The following is a 20,734-nucleotide window of genomic DNA, read 5'->3' on the forward strand; positions in this document are numbered from 1 at the left end:
CTGGAAGGGCTGTACTTCTGTCATGTTGAACAATTCTCTTCAGTCGTTGGTGGTCCTGTTCTTGGAGGATCTCTTTCCAGCCCCAGAAATGTTGGAGATTTGATGTTTTATCATTTCTGGAGTTTAGTATCAACAGACTTTGATAGCAGAGGTAATATTACGTTCAGAACTGTACATTCTTCACACTAAGGGCACTGCTGAGTCGATATGATGCCACTAGAAAATTAGCAAGTGCTGCTTTACAATGAAATTAGTAAAAAGGAAGTGAAGCTTGAATATTTAATGCTGACCTACAAAAAACGTGTCCAAATACGGATCCATTTTTTCTATGTAATTACAAAATCCATCTTTCTTTTTGTATGAAAATCTAATGACAATTACGTGACACATTCTGATGCACATATTACACTAGACCGTGCTCAAAATCATGCAATGGGATGGAGTCCGAGAACACACGACAATTATGAAGATTCCTGAGGTTAATGAGTCTGACAGAGTTAGCAACAATTAAATACCTTTTTCACCTTTCATTTTGTGACTCCCCTGCCAATTGTTTCCAAAGCAATTTCAAGTGCAAATCGTAATATTGCTTTCTGTTGATGAACTGTGTGTTTCAATAGCTATGAAGTGGGAATTTAATTTCTCTCAGAATTCCAGACTTTTGAAGTTTCCCACACAAAATTATCACCCCATATTAGGAGACAAATAGCTCACCTATACTTACTTCATGGGGCAAATCCAGTACTGCCGACAGAGACATTAAAAGATGAAAAAATGCTTTTCTTTTCCCTTCAATCTATCTTTCTCCCCACTTTGCCCCATCATCTTTGGACCTTTCCTGTGTTGGTATCACGCACTCTCAGCTGTCTCTGCTTGCCCCTCCACCTTAAGTCCCCGACTTCCCTCATCCTCTTAACAGTTGAGTTCATCTAAACATGAGGCCTAAGAAGGAGAGGGCTCCAGGGATGAGACTACCTTTTTCAACTTTTTGAAACTACCTATATGATAGTGTAGGTTATGGACCCAGATATCACACCCTGCAGCATGCACTCACCTTGGTGGGGGCCTAGTTTGTGAGTAATCGACACGACCATATTTCTCGTGACCCGCTATTGCTCTGATATTAATGCCAATACTTGAAGTGGCACGGTAGCCTATGGACTAATATTAAAAGCTTCTGTACACCATGAGCTGCAATTATACACCTCTATAGCCATTACATGCTTGTCAGTTAACACAACAAGATCTGAAATATGTCTTGTAACATACTATGCAGTTTGTCATGATGTTATTGCTGTCAAATTTTATGTTTATTTTATACAACAGTTATGACAAATAGTATCAAGACCTGTCAATGCCTAAAACTTGACAGCAGTAACATTCATGAAAAACTGTGTACTACGTTATAGGACCTATTTCAGATCCTGTCGTATTAACTGATAAGCGTGTACTACTACAGAAGTATGTAATTGAAGCTCATGATCTATCGAAGATGTCTTTCAATGAATATCCGAGAGCTGCGGAGCTCCAAGCATTCAAGATTTTTACCTAAGGATTAAGTTATCTGATGATATGCTGAAGGATATGGGCTGCCATCTATTTTTTTTTACATACTTACTGAAATGGCTGTTTTGGCTCTTTTCATTCAATTAATTGTTTTAAACATCATTATTTCCATTTCTAAACCTTGGCTGCACCATTTTCATCACTGTATTAGATTTTTATTTGCTCTCATCTTTTTCTTCCTTTTATTCTTTTTTCATCCGGAATCTCTGCCCATGTGGTTTTAATTACTTTTATGTTCATACATCAACTTCATTTCTCCATTTTCATCATTTTATACTTTTTGCTTGTTATTGTAATTGTTAATAGTATTACTTACCTTGCTCGGATTTTACTTATAAAATCTTCATCTTTATTATTTTGATTATGTCCACAGTGCAAAAAGAATTTAAGTTTTAAATGACAGTATAATGATTATCTTCAATATAATGTCCATCTATTAAGTTTTTGACGCCACTGCATAGCCAATTAAATACATTATTTTTTTCTTTTTTTACCAATAGATCATTATTTTCAAATTTTTAAATATTACTGTGTTCCTCTAAGTGCCTCGTCCTCCAAGACATTGGCGATCGGCAGCACAATCGACAGTGATTCTGTGCTCAATCCAAACCACTGGTTTAATTTCTTTAGACAGGATAACTTCTATGTTCCGGACCATGTCTGCCATGAATATTTCCTCGAAGTTATTTGTTTCAATAGGTTGTATTTGTTGTTTGCGCATTAAATGTCCAAAAAAATTGAGTTTTCTTCTTTCAATTGTATTGAGAATTTTTAAATAATTGTTCATACCCTGCAATATTGCTACATTTGTGACTATCTGTCACAGTATCCTTTGTTACACTCACATTTCAACTGCCTCCAGTTTCTTACACTACACTGCAGAAAGTGTTCACGACTCTACTCCACAATTGGCCGGCCGTGGTGGCCGAGCGGTTCTAGGCGCTTCAGTCTGGAACCGCGCTGCTGCTACGGTCGCAGGTTCGAATCCTGCCTCGGGCATGGATGTGTGTGATGTCCTTAGGTTAGTTAGGTTTAAGTAGTTCTAAGTCTAGGGGACTGATGACCTGAGATGTTAAGTCCCATAGTGCTTACAGCCATTTGAATCTACTCCACAATTAGGGTACCAACCATGTAGCAACAAAGTAGTCGAGTGCGAACTGTAATATTTGCCAACTATCATTGATTTGACAACCAAAATACATATATTTTGGAACTCTTAAGACCTATCATTAGCGAGTACAAGAGTACCCCAATTTCATATTTGTTTCTGCTGACAACCACCAATTTTGTCTTACTGATGTTTAAACACAGACCCAAGACACTGCTCTCTTCAATAGCAGTGTTCAGTAATTCTTCCAGATCTTCCTACCTGGTTCCAAATAAGACAGTGTCATTTCCACTTAGAAATACGCTGTGTGGATTTCAAGTGCTATCTTTCTCGTGACTGGCCTGGAGACTTAACAGTCCCTGCCCACTCAAAGGTTGTCTTCATTGTGCAATTTTGAGACCACTTACGCCACAGTGGCTACACTCTCAAATGTGTTTCAACAACTGTATTAGCTGATACCTTGACTGGTGCAGGTGTGCACTAGTAAAAAAGCTGAAACTACTATGGTATATAAAAAAACAACTTAAGATTACATAGACAAAAATTCCAAATGAAAAAAGAATAAAAGAAAGAAAAAATGAGATCCAATTGACAGTTAATATGATGATTAAATCAACTGGATATAAAAAAAGTAGATAAAAACAATCAACTGAATTAAATAATGATCACACTCATTTTGGGGAAGACTATCCCCCAACTAAACTCAAAATCCACAACATTAAGCATATCCGCTCGGTATTTTATACTCGTCTGTGACACCATTTTGAAAAACCATGCCATCTAGTGGACTATGAGAACTAATCTTCTGTCATTACTCACAAATGAGGGCCCACCAAGGTCAATAGGAAAAGAGTGTGATACCTGGGACCCTAGCCTACTTTACGCCACTTTACAAGTGGTTTCAAAAACCTCTTGTGAGTGACCTGCCCCTCCTCCTCGAATCCAACCCTCTTTTCTCCATCGAGAAGGAAATAACAATGTCCAGAGATGGAAATAGTTTTGTATTCTACTTTTAATGTAGCTGATGATGGTATTGGGAACTGTAAATTAGTCTCCTGGAAGGAAGTACTGGCAAATCATTCTCACTAACTGTTACTTCACAGGCTTCCCAAGTGAATTCACCTTCCAATGTAATTAACTAGTTTGAAACGTAGGCTGCCCTTAGAAGAGATGCAGACTAAACATTAACAGAAGAAAAGATGTAATTAGACACAATTATGGACTAAAAAGCAAATGTACCTGTGCAACTCGATAGTGACCCACATTCAGGGCATACTGCAGCCAAGAGACAAGATGATTGTTTGTTGCGGCAAGTGCTGTGTGAGTGCACATATAACTGGTGCACAGTCCAACCAGATCCTGAAACAGGCATACACAGTTACTTATAAACAATACCATCTCAATAATGTAATCACAACGAAGAGGTGAGGTGAAGTGAGGTGGGTGGGTGGGGAGGTGGGAGGAAGGAGAGCATTCACTTTACAACTTGGAAGCAACGAACAAACACGAGGAAAGGCAACCACCAAGCTATAGCTAGCTAATATCTGGCTGGGGTTGTGATACTTGCGAACCAATTGCCGTGTGTGACTTTTCAAGCTTTCCTGGCAAATTTGTTATAAATGAACACATGTTTGCCATCGGATGATGATGTGCAAATTCCACAACATTTTCTTGGAGCATCTGTCTTCAGGTGGTTCAACCTTGCTGGTGGCTAGGTGCGACACATTGAACCACTGGGCAGTTGCCCTGAAGAAATATTGTGGAATTTGAGCCAGGATTTTTGGCACAGGGCATTTTCGTATGATGCCATCTGCAAATCATAGCGCATGCGCAATTTCCACGCCTTCGCATTCTTTGCATGCGTGTTCTATATACAGGGCATCGATGTGCGAATACTGTCAGTCGCACCTAGCCACCAGCGAGGTTGAACCCCCTGCAGATGTCTGACAGTTGCTCTGAGGAAATATTGTGAAATTTAGACAATGTAATCTGGCAGCAAACCCGTGAAGACTATTTATAATTGTCTGTATGCTCGGATGTGGGAGATACTATACTTAAACTAGAAATAGAGTGGTGCTCAAAAGCTAGCAACCTCTATGCACTGTTATACATATTGTACACTGCACATCACTCACCTATAGCCTAAGTGGTTGGCAGTCATAATCTTTTTAAAATTATAGATTATGACTCATAATTTTTGCTGCCCTAGTAACATTGACAAAAAAGTTAAGATGGTGGTTTTAAGCTTCAGATGTTGTACACAGTCTCCCCCCACCTGAGTACAATGTGCACAAATGTTCATGCAACCACCTGAAGCTGTCAGAAAAGTCCTTCTTTGATGATGGTCAGACTTTACACACACTTTTCTCTTTATCAAAACATTCTGGAGAATGTCTTTAACACACGATTCAGAGATGCTGCGACACAACAATGTTGACATACTATTGCCACATGTCCACTACATAACACTGCCCGCTCACAACTGACTGGTTGAATGCACATCTGCTGCTTACAGTTGTCAGTTCAAGCTGCCACCATAGTTATTGCACGAACATTGCTTACACACCACGAAAAAATCAGTCTCATAATGTCTGGGGAAGATGGTGTATGATCAGTAATTATGAGTTAAGTTAACTTGAATAGCTTTTGATGTAAATTATGAAAACATTAGATTGCTACTCACCGTAAAGACAACACGATGAGCTGCAGACAGGTACAATGAAAAGACTGTTATGCATTTGAGCTTTCAGCAAATGCCTTCTGCAGACAGGAAAACACACACACACACACACACACACACACACACACACACACACACACCTTATGCCCACATGACTGCATTCTCTGGCAAGAATCCAACTGTGTGCCGAATGGAAGCAGAAATTCATAGTTGGGTGGAGAAGGGATAGCAGCATAGGCTTTGGGGTGGAGAAGTCAATGCTGTCTGGAAGAGCACACAGGGACTAGATGATGGCAGGACAAGGCTGCAAGGCATAGCACTGGGAGACTAGGTGGAAGAAAAGAGGGTGGGTGGGGTGGGGTGAGGTCACCAAGCAGACAAAGAGAAACACTGAGGAGGGGAAAAGTCTGGTGAGTGCATTGGTAACAAGTGGCACACAATGAGGGAAAGGAGAATTGAGAGGCGCTGATACGACAGAAGGCAAAAACTGTTAACTGGAGGCATATTGGGAGAGTAGTTTACCATAAGTTGACACTGAGATGGTTACATGAGAATGTGTTGATAACATAACTCCCATCTGTGCAGTTCAGAAAAACTGGTAGTGGAGGGATGAATCCAGATGGACTCTCACACCAAAGATACCAACCACTTCCTCCACCTACGCTCCGCCATCCGCACTCCCTAAACCTCCTGGAGTCCTACTAGTAACTATTTACACCACTTCCTTTACACCGACATACCTCGTGGCCGCTGTCTTGCACCTATTGAGCACTAATACCCCCAACATCCTAGAAACTCCAAACACTCTACCTCATTCCTCATACACCTTACTAATTGTATTCTAATACAAAATTACTACTCTTTGGAGGGAATGTATTCAAACAAATCTGTAGCACAGCCCTGCGCACCTGTAGGCACACTCCTATGCAAGCACGTCAATGGGCCATCTAGAGGAAACCTTCATAGCCTCCCAAAAACACAAAGTCGGTCTGGTTCAGTTTCATTGATGACATATTCATAGTCTGGACTCTGGGTCGAGACATCTTCCTCATTCCTTCACAACCTCAACATGTTCCCTCCCATCCGCTTCACCCGGTCCTCCTCCAGCCAGTGTGCCCCATCTGTGGAAGTTGACCACCTCCTCTCTGATGACTCCATCCACACCTCTGTCCACACTATATCCACCAGCAGTGCCTGAATTTTCATAGCTAGCTGTAATCTCTTCTACACCAAAAAATTCCTCCCAAACAATCTGGTCATCTGGGGATGATGTACCTGCAAGAACTCTCTTGCCCATTACACGGAATGTCTCACAAACACCTTCACAGACAGGCATTATCTCCCAAACCTATTCAGCAAACAAAATTTCCTTGTTACATCTTCACAGCCCCCAATCCTCACATCATCCCCAAGCACCAGCTACAAAGGAGCACCTCTTTCGTTGCCCAACATCACTCCAGACTGGAACGTCATGCCCTCAAATGAGACACATCCTACTCAAGATCCTTCCCATCCCCTCTGAAGTGCTGCTCCATCTCCCATCCAACCTCCACAACATCCTAGTCCAACTATATGCCACTCCCAACATGAACTGCTTGCCACATGGATAATATCTCTACAGAAAACCCAGGTGCAAGACCTGCACAATCCACCCACACACAGTATTTCCTATTCCAGTCCTGTCAGAGACATACCTACCCCATCAGAAGCTGGGCCACATGTGAAAGCAGCCATGTCATATACCAGCAGTGCTGCAATTACTGCACAGTTTTTCATACGGTTATGCCTACCAACCAGCTGTCCACTAGGATAAATAATCAATCACCACTCTGTAGCACAACATGTAGCTGTGCATAACATGCTTGATTTCAATGGGTGCTTCACAGCCCGGGCCATCTGGATCCTCCCCTCTACCACCAGCTTTCCTGAAATGCACCAACGTGTGTTATCCTTACAACAAACAATAGAAAATCCAGGATTGAATAATGACAATATTATGAAAAGCTGCTACTCACTGTGTAGTGGAGATGCTGACCTGCACACAGGCACAACAAACAGATTACTAATCAAGTTAGTCTTTGGCCAGAAGGCCTTCTTGTGAATTTGACCACAAATTCGTGCAAATGCAGCTCATACACACATAGCCACTGTCTCTGGCTGTTGAAATCAGACTGCAAGCAGCAGCACAACAGGAGAAGCAGTCTGGACGGCAAGGGTAAACTGGACCCTGGGAGGGGGAGGGATAGCAGGGTAGAAGCTGAGGATGGTAAAATGCTGTTTGTGGGAGCATACAGGGAGGGATGAGGTGGTGAGAGCATATGGCAGCCTGGCAGCTAGGTGAAGCCAGGAGGTTAGACAGGGGGGGGGGGGCAGGTGGGAGGGAAGAAGGGGCAGAAAAAGAGAAAAATAAAAAAGATTGTAGGTGCATTGGTTGTATAGAAAGCTGCATATCGCAGGAATGGAACAGGGATAGGTGGGTGACTAACGAAGGATGAGGCCAGGAGGGCTACGGCAACATAGGATATATTGCAGTGAGTTCCCCAACTGTGTAATTCAGAAAAGCTGGTATTGGTAGCAATGATCCAGATGGCACACGGTGTGAAGCAGTCATTAAAATGAAGAATGTTGTATTTGGCAGTGTGCTCAGCAACTGGGTGGTCCAGCTGTTTCTTGGCCACAGTTTGTCAGTGCCCATTCAAGCGGACAGACAGCTTGTCGGTTGTTATGCCCACATAGAATGCAAATGCAGCACACTGGTTGCAGCTTAGTTTGTCGATCATGTGACTGGTTTCACAGGAAGCCCTGCCTTCAATGGGCTAGGTGATGTTTGTGACCGGACAGGAGTATGTGGTGATGGGAGGAAGTATGGAACAGGTCTCGCATCTAGATCTATTACAGGGATAGACTTAAGCTGCAAGATCTGTCCCATACATCCTCCCAACATATCTACTCCAGTCCGGTCACAAGCATCACCTATCCCATCAAAGGCAAGGCTACCAGTGAAACCAGTAAAGCGATCTACAAGCTAAACTGCAACCACTGTGCTGCAGCCTAAATAGGCACAATAACCGTCTGTTCGTTCACACGAATGGCCACTGAAAAAACTGTGACCAAGAAACAGCTGGACCATCCAGTTGCTGAGCAGGCTGCCCAAAACCATATTTTTCATTTTAATGGCTGCTTCACAGCCTGTGCCATCTGAATCCTTTCTACGAACACCAGCTTTTCTTAGGTGCACAAGTGGGAACTCTCGCTGTAATACATCCTTCGATCCCGTAACCCTTCTGGCCCCAGCCTCCATTAGTCATCGTCCTTCACCCACCTATCCCCTTACTTGTTCCCACTCCGGCACTAAACAGCCTTCTATTCCACTAACGCACCCACAGTCTTTTTACTTCCCTCCTTTTCCACTCCCCACATTTCCTGCCACCCTCTGTCTAATCTCCCATCTGCATCTAGCTGCCCTACTCACTCTCAACCTTGTCCCTGCATGCTCCCACAAGCCTTGCTCCCAGTCTTGCCTATGCAGTTAGAGACTCCTGTGTGTGTGTGTGTGTGTGTGTGTGTGTGTGTGTGTGTGTGTGTGTGTGTGTGTGTGTGCGCGTGTGTGTGCGCGTGTGTCTCAAAATGAGACGAAGGTGTTCTGGCCAATAGCTTACTTGTTTAGTAGTCTTTTTGTTGTGCCTGTCTGTAACGCAACATCTCCACTATATGGAGAGTAGCAATCTTTCCTTTTCATAATACTGTCATTATTCCATCCTGGATTTTCCATTGTTTGTTGTAAGGATAACAAGCATTTGCACAGTCCAAAAAAGCTGGTGGTGGAGGGGAGGATCCAAATGGTCCGGGTTGTGAAGCAGCCACTGAAATAAAGCTGTTATGTTCAGCTGTATGTTATGATCCACTTTGGCAGTTGGCCATTAGTTTCAGTGGACAGTTGTCTGGTAGTCATAACAATATAAAACACTGTGCAGTGATTGCAGCACAGCTGGTATGTGACATGACTGCTTTCACAGGTGGCACAGCTCCTGATGAGGCAGGAGCGTCTGCAACAGGACTTGCTGCGGGAGTGGATTGGGCAGGTCTTGCTCCTGGGTTTTCCACAGAGACAGAGATACTATCCATGTGGGAAGCAGTTCGGATTGAGTGTGGTACATGACTAGACTAGGACGTTGTGGAGATTGGGTGGGTGATGGAACAGCACTTACGAAGGGATGGGAAGAATGTCAAGTAGGACATCCCTCATTGCAGGGTATGATGATGGATGAAGTCCTGATGAAGGAAGTAGTAGAGCCATTCCAGTCTGGGGTGGTATTGTGTGACGAAGAATGTGTTCCTTCTGGGGGATAGTGCTTGTCTGTGAAGGCCTCCGTGAGACATTCACAGTAGTAGTAGTAGTAGAAGGGTTTTGTGGGCGCACAACAGCAAGGTCTTCAGCGCCCATTCAGTATCATAGTGAGACGGGTGTCAAGAAAAAAACTCAGAACATTTACATCAAACGGAACATAAAACACAGGGAACAATCATAAAAAATATGTGCTCACCCACACCGAAGCGTGGGATGAAGCAGGGTGTCAGCAGTAAAACATGGACAACACAGGGAGAAAAAGGTAGAGGGAGCTAAAACAATGGAAGTGGATGGAAGTGGCTGGCTGACCGCAAGGAAAAAAGGGAGGAGTCAGCCACTCTGCAATACACTAAAACCGCCAGCCTAAAAGTTTAGGCCAGAGTCCAGACACATCACAAAACTTAAAAACCCTAGACACACACCTCATCGTTAGCTAAAACACAGGGCAGATCCCCATCAACTTGTGCTTCTGCCCTTGCATCACGGTATACAACGCAGTCTGTTAAAATGTGCCGGACAAAGAGAGACATTCACAGTAATGGGCAAGGGAGTTATAATCATTGCAGACATGCCATCTTCTGGTGGCCAGGCTGTATGAGAGGGTTTTTTGGTGTAGAAGGGATGGATGCAGGTACTGTTGGTGGTTGGTGGGTTTAATGTGGGCAGAGGTGTGGATGGGGCCATTAGAGAGTAGGTGGTCAACATCCAGGAAGGTAACACATGCGGTGGAGGGGGACCAGGTAGCGAAGGAATGAGGATAGTGTATTGGCCCTGAGTCCAGACCATAAAGATATCATCAATGAACATGTACAAGAAACAGAAATTTGGGGTTTTGGGAGGCAAGGAAGGTTTCCTCTACATGCCCCATCAACATGTTGGCATACGAGGGTGCCATCTAAGATAGATGAGGAATGATGTAGGGGTTTTAGAGTCTGAAAGACATTGGGAGAGGTAGTGCTCAATAGCGGCAAGACCATAGACTCTAAGTATGTCGGTGTACTGGAAGTGGTGTGAATAGTGATGAGTGGGGATCCAGAAACTGCGGAGATAAAAGTTATCCTAACAACACATTCTCACAAAATCATCCTGGCCTCAATCTATGCTAACCTACTCTCCCCCCACACCTTCAGTAACAGTTCCCCCCCCCCCCTTTCTGATCACCTCTTCCCAATTTTCCCCTCACTCTCATTGTGTGCTGCACTCTGTCAATTCAACGCATCTGCCTGTCTTTTCCCCACCTCTGCTTTTTCTCTTTTTCTGCTTACCACCCCTCCCCTCCTCTTTCCCTCAACCTCCTGACACTGCCTGGCTGCCTTGTCCTGCCACTATCTAGTCCCTGCACACTCCACCAGGTAGCACTGATTCTTCTCCCCCACACATACCCTGCTGTCCCTCCCCCTTACCCACCCCACTCCAGATTGCTGCCTCTGTTCGATGCATGGCTTCATTCTGGCCGGAGTGGATGTACATGAAGTGTGCTTGCTTTTGCAAGTGTGTGTGCGTGTGTGTGTGTGTGTGTGTGTGTGTGTGTGTGTGTGTGTGTGTGTGTGTGTGTGGAGTGCACGCACGTGTGCATGCACACGCTGGGGGGTCTCCATTCTGAAGGGGGCTATCAATGAAAGCTCAAATATATAACAGTCAACGGTCTTTTTGCCATGGAGAAAATATAAATCCAATATCACTGTAAGATGAACCCTGTAGGAATAAATACTACTGTCCCCACATTCTGTGGTTAATTTCATGCCTGTGACAGTGTCTGTTAATGAGGTGAGGCACTCTTCTTTCTGTCGTGAAGGTATAAACTCAATACATACAAGAAGGATGCTATAATGCCACAATACTTTACTCCCTCAAGTATAATTTTATACTCCACATGATGAAAGGCTACAGCAACGTCACAAAATATATCAACAGGATAACTCTTTTTCATTTAGCTCTGCTATCACTTTGTTTGCCTGGTCTTGTATTGATTTCTCTACATAGAATAATTTAAAAAAGCCAAACTTAGAGGCCATCAACAAGTTGTGCTCAATTAAATTAACCAATATTATATTGCATTCCACTTTCTCGAATACTTCTGAGAAGACTGGACGGAGTGAAATAGTTCTGTAATTAGATGTGGTTTGCTTATCTCTGGTTTTGTAGATGGGCATTACTACAGAATATTTAAGTCTGCCATGAAATATGCCAAGGGTCATTGCTGCTGCTGATTATAAGTTTGAGGAGACTAGATGGGTGATGTCATCCAGTCTTCTATTCACACGCCAGGACGGAATCAGTGTTCTCTATGTATCTTTGCCTAGTGTTTTACATGTACAAATGAGGGAAAGTTTTTTAAATGTTTTTGGAGTGTGTACCTGAGACAGCCCAGTATTCATCTAGAGGGATGCGAGAACTGTAAAAACCACATCCGGTTTGGCTGGTACACTAGCTAGTGTTGCTGGGGGCCAGCATACCTCCCTGTCCTGCAAGCAGGCACTTTAACATGGTCATTGGTTGATTACGAAGATAGCTTATGGTAAACCTATCAAGCCACCACTTAATTTTAATATACTGCCAGAAAAAAAGATAAAAAAGATCATTAGAGCCAGCACAATTAGTACCTTTCAGTGACGTGTGAAATTCTATAGCCTCCTGAGGGGCTGTACTTTTGAACCTAATGTCCACTGATGGTGCATGCACTGTCTGTCTTTGGCTGTTTATAAGTGGACGTAATGCTTGCTGCCACTGTCAGAAAATACTTTTGGAATTTGGTGGCCAACAATTTGAAACTGTCACCATTTCTTCCAGAGCTATTTTCCGAGAGCTCAAATTTCATTTGGGTCACTATTTTTGCTTGTTTCTTGTTTTAATAATGGTCCAAATAGTTTTTGCCTACTCTTGGAGTGTTTTATATTTTGAGCACAGTACAAGAGTTTTGCTTTCTGTAATGACAGACTGGAGCATTTTACAATGCTGGTGGTAATTGTGTTTCAAATCTTGATTACTGCTTGCCCTCTGTATTAGGCAGAGCTCTCTTACCCCAGCACAAGATGCTTTCATCTCAGGAGTTATCCACACATCATCCTTGCTTCCGTTCAGTTTTGACCTTTTTTGTTTAAGAGGGGTTTAATTTTCCATTAACACTGCCTGTTCAATTAATTTCTCCCAGCATCCATAATGCAATTTCTGAGTAAACACTTTGATCAAGTCATCATTTATGATTCTGCGATATGACCCTTGTCCTTTGTGATTTGTACCTAAGTAGCAAATATAATTCATTGTTAACTTCTAGCCATCATGGTTTTACAGCTAAATCACAGCAAGTTGTTGGGATTGAAAACAATTTATCAATAGCTGTTGCAATATGTGTTTTAATCCTTGTAAGAAAGTATTTAACTGTGGAAAATAAGCCATGTTGAACAACAACAACTCCACATGCCCTCAGTCATTACTAACTGACAGAAAATCAACATTAAAGCCTCAAAAAACTATGATCCTCCAGCAAAGTCTACATACATTACTAAAACTGTTTCTAGTTGTTTTATGTAGCTTCCTATTAGAAGCCTATAAACTGTCAGTACTACAGGTCTGTGTGTTTACTGATGTAATATTGTGGCACAACATCCATAAAGCTGTTCAACATAATATTTGTTAAATCCACAACCATCTTCTTATTCAGTGTACACAAGTAGGAAATCAGCATGTACACAGCAAGATGGATCTGTCCAATTTCACTGATTTCCATGTGGTGTTCTGATTTGCACAAGAAATCTCCCAAAATTCCATCTGTCCTTTCATTTTCCTGTACGGATTTGAGAAATTCATCCCTTTTATTTTTGAGTCATCTTTTATTTCAACGGAGGGCACAAAATACTTTTTCTTTAATGTCCTTGGCTTTGTTCACGTTTTTATACAGTAAAACCTCATTTTTATGTTCCCACATTTTACATTTTCCCACTTTTTATGGTCATTTTTGTCGTTCCCAACATAGGTCCTATTCTTTCAACAGAATGCTTTCCTGTCATTAACAATACTGTGTTATGACATTTCCTACATTTTAAGTTTTCTTTGACATTATCATGACCTTTAACATTGATTTTAATATTATTTGTGCAAAAACCACATCATATTTCTACTGAAAGTCATCCTTGAAACAAAACTGAAAACACAGACTATATGTGAAGTTACTGATCATGTAACATAGCATTAGCGTGGTAAGCAAGATTTTCATTGTCAGTGTGTTGGGTCATGGCTGCCTGTATTATAGGCTCACAGTGTTTGGAAGGCTGGGGAAGTATGTTGAGTCCCTGACTTAATGATAATCATGATCTTATAACAGTAACCCCAATAGCTACCTTCCTACAGCTCACTGTGTTGTATTGCAACAGCTTTAACTTAATTTCATTACTATATTAAAAATGAAGAAATTCCGCCGGCTGTATTTAAGGTGTTGATTTTATTCTGGCAACTAGTTTCAACAGTGTAACAACGTCATCTTCAGGTCCATACACCTGTAGATGTAAACTGCATGCAGCTGACGTCAACAAGTGCATGGGCCTGAAGATGATGATGTTACAATGTTTAAACTAGTTGCCAAAATAAAATCGACACCTTAAATACAGCTGGAGGAATTTCTTCATTTTTAAAATAAATTTATACCAGCTGACACTCCACTGTCCTCCATTTCAACTATGGATGTACGAAGATAATTTCATTCTCATTTATACAAATAAACACTGCTTTTGAAGATGGTCGTCTCTATAATGGACATGGACACGTTTGCATGGGCGCACGACAGTAAGGTCTTTAGCACCCGTACAAAAACAGATTGAGACAAGTATCAATAAAATACAAAAAACAGGAAGATAAAACAGTAAGTACGACACAAGTAACAGAAGTTGGAAAACTATGTGCAATATCCGCACAGGACCACGGAACAAAGTATTGTGTCAGTAGTACAACGTTGACACAGGAAGAAAGTGGTAGTATAAGGAGCTAAAACCAAATAGCAGATGGACGTAGCTGGCTGGGGGGGGGAAAAAAAAAAAAAAAAAACGCCAGCCACTCTGCAACACACTAAAGCCTTCAGCCTAAAAGTTTAGGCCAGAGTCCAGACACATCACAAAACTTTAAAACCTTAGTCACACTTGTCTAATCATCAGCTAAAATAAAGGGCAGATCCTCACCAATACTGGCATCTACCCTTGCATCACGATATAAAATTCACTCCGTTAAAATATGGCGGATAGAGATGTGCACACCACAAGCATGACGAAACGGGGGATCCTCTCGCCGTAGTAAAAAGCTATGTATGAGAGGGCAGTGCCCAATTCTGAGACACGTCAGGGTCACTCCATCCTGCCCGAGCAACTGGCTGGAGGAACGCCACGGACGGGTTGTTGATTTCACCAATCGCAGCTTATTGGCCGACATCGCCAGCCATTCCTCATCCCACAAGACACCTGCTTACTCTGCCATTGGAGCAAGTCCAGTTGGTCACATATCAGCCGGACCAACTCCTCAGCTGGGTACAGGTTCTCTAATGATTGTAAGGCAGTAAGGGAATCGGAGCAAATGAGAGACTGTTTGTCCCAAATATGACGCATCTGCTCCAGTGCTTCAGGATTGTGTGGAGCTCCACTGAGAAAATGGCATCCTCCTCAGGAAGGCGAATCCTGGTGAAATGGTCAGAGAACAGGACAGAGCAGCCAACAGAATTCCCTTATTTGGAGCCATCAGTGTACACTACTGCGAAACTGTGATGCATATTTAAAACGTTAAAAAACAGACTGAAATGTAAAATCTGATGTACGACCTTTCTTAACATTTGTCAAGTCTACTATAAGTCTGGGCCTCCAGAGAAGCCAAGGTGAAAATCTGTTCCCACAGCGATGTAAAACATGAAGACCGACCGCACCCATCTCTAGAAGGCAATCCTGTGCACTAATCCCATAGGGCCATATTGCCTATTGCCAGTTACAAAAATGCCTTTCCAATGGAGGCTGAGCAATGGTACACGGGGGTGTGGACAGTTATATACGCCTGGCACACCATACGTAGCTGTCGCCTGATGTGAAGTGGCAGTGCACCCGCCTCTGCAAAGAGACTTGGTATGGAACTTGTCACAGTGGCCAACCAAATCCCTTCATGGTATACCACATCCAACATCTTTAAATAAGAGGGTCTCGCAGACCCATACACTGTGCACCCATAATTGAGCTAAGATTGCACAAATGCCCTGTAAAACTGGAGCAGACAAGTCCTGGTTGCTCCCCAGGTACTGTGTATAAGACATTTTAAAATACTTAAAGCGTTAAGTGATTGTTTCGTCAGACACATAAGATGTGGTAACTGCATAACCTTAAGAGTCAAATATGAGGCCCAGAATGGTTAAAAAGAACACACACAGACTTCTCGGTGGAAAACTTAAAACCACTCTTCAGTACCCATTCATCCAAATGTCGAAGAGTTAGTTGCAACTGACATGATGTCGTCGTGAGGGTTGAAGAAGACCAAAACATGGAGAAGTCATCCACGAACAAAGAACACTTGACAGGACTTTACACTATGGACGTAATGCTATTAATAGCTACGATAAAGACAGTCACACTTAAAACGCTACCTTGTGGGACAGTTCTTCTCAAAGCGATCAGACAGGATGTCACCAACTCGGTATCTAAAATATCATGGCAAGAGGAAGGACTCAATAAAAATGGGAAGACAACCACGAAAACCCCATTCGCGAAGCTGCTCCAGGATAAGATGTGTCCGAGTAGTATTGTATGGCTTCACGATGTCAAAAATTATACGTAGAAGGTTATGCCAGCATAGGAAAGCCTGTTATATAGCCAGGGGGGAAGATTATCAAAGGTGGAGCGATACCTCCTGAACCCACACTGAAAGCGACTAAGGAGTTGCCTGGATCCTAAGCTCCAGACAAGGCAGCAGTTGACCATCTGCTCCAAGGTCTTCCCAATGCAGCTAGTGGGGTCAACACTACGGTAACTACTGGGGCATGTATGGTCTTTCCCAGGTTTTAAAAGACGAATTGCTACTGCCTCACGCCACGAGCCGGGAAAGTGGCCTGACGCCCAAATGATATTAAAAACTGCGTGGAGGATATATTTGTTTCACCTTATGATGTGCCGCAGCATACTGTAATGGATCCTGCCGTGACCAGGGGATGTGTCATGAGCCACAGACACTGCAGAATCCAGCCCCCACATGGGAAATAGACAGTTGTAATCTTCATCAGAGGTGAAAGTCCAAACTACACCTCTCAGCAACTGCTCTATGGCGCTGGAAACCTGGACCCTGACTGGCTGTTGCAGTAACTGTGGCAAAATGCACCGGCATAGTTTGGGCAATGTCTCTTGGATTGGTTTGGAGCACTTGCCTCCTCTCATAGAAATTTTCCTGATAGTCTACCACACAATGGAACTTTTGTTGGAACAATTAATGGTGTTCAGGAACTGTTGCCATGACCTCTTCTTGCTCTTGCCACCCGAAAGGCTGCAAGATTCTCTGCAGTTGGACAACACTTGACCCCTGGCAGATTCTTGAACCTACGCAGAGTCACACGGCTGGTCCTGATTGCAGAGCGGCATTCGGCACCCCACCAAGGGACAGTTTGCCTCTTCTGTTGACCCGTGGACTGTGGAATGGATGCTGGAGCAGTGTGGTGGATCATTTTGGTAGTACGATCCACCCATGCCTTGACATTCGCACAATGTTCAAACTGTGCCAACTGGCTATAAAGTGTCCAGTCAGCTCTACCGAGCACCCATTACAGCAGTTTCTTTTCGAGTTCCACCCCATCTGGCAGGTGAATCCAGATCGGGAAGTGATCACTTTCACGCAAGTCATCGATCACTTCCCTCTGAGCAGTGTGAACAAGAGCTGGAGAGCAAAACGAGAGATCAATGGCAGATAACGACCCAGTCGCTGTGCAGGGGTGAGTGCTCTGTCCCGCATTTACGAAGTATGTGTGTGATCACACGAGAAGCCTCTCAATTGCTCTACCCATGCGGCAGGTAGTTGCAGAGCCCCAAAGCACATTGTGCGCATTAAAATCACCACAGAGGATGAAGGGGGCGGGGGATCTGTGTAATAAGGTCAATTAGGGCCTCTTCATCAAGTGCACCATGTGGGGGCAAGAAAAGGAACATATTGTCAACGTGCACTGATACAGCAGCTGCTTGTAAAGTCATTGTAAGTGAGAAAGGTGAGGAGTGGTAGTCAGTACTGACGAAAATGCCTTTGCCCCCTCTAGCGCTCTCTCTCTCTCCACTCAAGTCGTCCTTTTTGTGGACCACATAGCCTCGCAGCTCAGGGATGTACGATTGATGGAAATGAGTCTCCTGGAAAGACAGACACAGTGGTCTACTCTGTGATAAGAGAGGGAGTTCCTCCATATGCATCCTGAACACCTGCAAGGTCCACTGTAGGACGGGAGCCATTTCATCGATGTGGTTTTTAATTTACCCCTATCTTTGCACTGCACAGGTGAAGCACTTGTGGAGTGAGGAGGAGTGGAGGGGCTGCCTGGATCCAAGGCATCTAACTCCATGATGTGCTCTCCATCAGTCAGCCGTTAAAGAATGATGTCTGATGGCAGTGAGGACAGCTTTTGACCCAAACGCAATGAACCTTTCCCTGCACCCCGTCCCTTCCAGGATGAGGGGGAAAGAGGGAACTGGAGGCACTCTGCTTGTTGTGTGCCTTCTTGACACTTACTACAGAACTGTTGCTGATATTTCCTGTGGTGGTTACTTGGACTGCTTTATCCTTAATCATTTTGCCTTGGCATGTACACATGCAAGTATAGATGCTGGTGGTGGATGGTTGTACACTGGATGATATCTGCATCGAGGCGTCAACCTTAGGAACAGTTTCTGCACCATGGCAGTATAAGAAATGGTAGAGACAGGAGGTTTTGTTGCCTCATATTCCTTTTTGGCTTCAGCATAGGGGAGCCACCTGGTAATTTATAGTTCCTGAATTTTTTGTTCCTCTGCAAAAACAAGGCAGTCTCAGCTCCAGGGTGGGTGGCTCCCAGAGCAGTTAACGCAGACTACTGGAGACGGACAGTCAATCCCAGCTTCATGTACTGCCTTTCTACATTTCCCTGCAACTCAACGTGGTGTGACCAAAATGCTGGCATTTGTAGCACCCCATAGGGTTAGGTACATAAGACCTAACACTAAGTCAGAGGACACCTGCCATGATGTGGTCACGTAACGTTGGAGAATTAAAGGTCACAATGAAGGTGGTGGTCTTCTCAACTTCTCCATTATTCCTATGCATCCTTTGCTCTACGTCCACTATCCCCTGTAATATCAATTCCTGTTTAAGTCTGGATATGTTGATACCCATAATGGCATGGCCTGTGACCACACCCTTGCTAGAGTTAACGGAGTTATGCAGTTCAACAGTTACATAATATTCATCTAATTTTCTGGTCTTTGTAAGTAGTTATACCTGCTTTGCCCTGTTAGTCTCGACCAGTAGGGAACACAGCTGCTTAATTTACTTCAGGCTTCCAGCAAGTCCTTCCGAGTCTTTATGGATATAGAAGGAGAACACATTTTCCATTGTCCCTTGTTTCCTCTTAATGACCAAAAACACATTTTGATTTATGACTCCTTCAGCCCTGTTACTATAATTCAACTGATGCAGGTTACCAGGAGGGCTAGCCTTCCTCGTTCGTTTAGAGGATTGGGTGTGAATAATCCCAGGCGGTACACCCTTCCCACTGGGATGAGAAGAAGAAGATTTCGAGGGTTCCATTTCGGTCCTATGAACAGCTAGGGAAACAAGGGTCCACTCAGATAGTGTGTGCCTAAGTAACCCTTCTACAACTGATGTGCGGCGGGTTCCCCAGAGGCTGCCCGCTAATGACTGTTCCATCTCAACAGCCACGCATCTCATCAGCACGCAGCACACCTTGAGATAGAAACTTTTTTTATAGAGGTTTTTACCATCCTCATGATCTGGGCAGTCAAGCCAATATCCCCATTCCCTGCAACACACAACATTCCACTGCCGCGCCAAACAGTGGTGGTTGGGTCAAGCCCAGAGCTTACGGTAACAGGAGACTGGCAGCACTTACCAGTCCCCAGCTCAGGAACCCCAGGGTTGCCAAGCCCAGACTCAGCAAATGAATGCTGAGTCCCTGAGGATGTCTCTACAATGGGCTTTCATGAATCATCATTACTTCTGTGTGAAATCCGCTAAACCATATAGGCAGGTACAACCTGATGTCACACAAACATTCTCCATCAAGATGCTCCATAACATGACAATTTCAACCCTCTTCCTCACTTAGGACGTTTCTGAATAACATCAGCACCGTTTCAGTAACAAACTGTAGATTTCATGCCTATTGCTCTCTTCTCTGTTTACAAATACCGCCAACTTTAGTGTTTTGACCAATATTTTGTTAAAAGTTTTATTCACCATAATTTTATAATGATTATCAATAATAAGTTTCACATTAAAACACGAATATCTTTTAATGTGATTTTACGAAAGACTTTTGCTTCCTGTACTTTATACTTTTGTGCATTATACACTTTTTGGGGCAGTCCACTGGAAAGTGTAAAACGGGGGTTTTACTGTATTTAATTTTGCTAATAGCTGTTTCAACTGTAATTATATTTATTCTGAAGGTCTGTCTTTCAGATGAATTTGCCCTAAGTCAGGCCTTAGGAATACATCGGTTATCACTGTGACAGGATGGGTACTGCTTTGGTAAGAATGAACGCTTCTGCCAAGTAGCCTTGCAAGCTACTTCTTACCAGAAGCATTTAGATGAGAACTATGCTGTGTATGACATGACCCAGAGAGGGGGAATGTACAAATCACATCCATGTGTACATATCCCAATTCCCAAGTGATTTCCCAAGCTCTGTAGTAATGTGTTCCACAGAAAGAGTCATACAAGGCTTATCATACCTCTCAAACAGTGGTACGATCTTGAGCAACATACCTGATGCTATCCAAATCTTGTTAATGATCAACTAACTGTAACAAGTGTAGAGCTCTGAAA

General features: G+C 43.3%; 1 protein-coding gene across 2 annotated transcripts in view; it reads right to left on the minus strand.

Annotated features, from left to right (window-relative positions):
* The window catches only part of LOC126106508 (uncharacterized), a 127,659-nt gene that overhangs the window by 60,270 nt on the left and 46,655 nt on the right, over nt 1-20,734 (minus strand). For both annotated transcript variants that reach the window (XM_049912828.1, XM_049912827.1), the window contains exon 5: nt 3,914-4,033. In XM_049912828.1, coding sequence (XP_049768785.1) covers nt 3,914-4,033 — 120 coding nt within the window. The remainder of the gene's footprint in view (nt 1-3,913; nt 4,034-20,734) is intronic.

The sequence above is a fragment of the Schistocerca cancellata genome, chromosome 10, assembly GCF_023864275.1.
Source record: "Schistocerca cancellata isolate TAMUIC-IGC-003103 chromosome 10, iqSchCanc2.1, whole genome shotgun sequence".
NCBI lineage: Eukaryota > Metazoa > Arthropoda > Insecta > Orthoptera > Acrididae > Schistocerca > Schistocerca cancellata.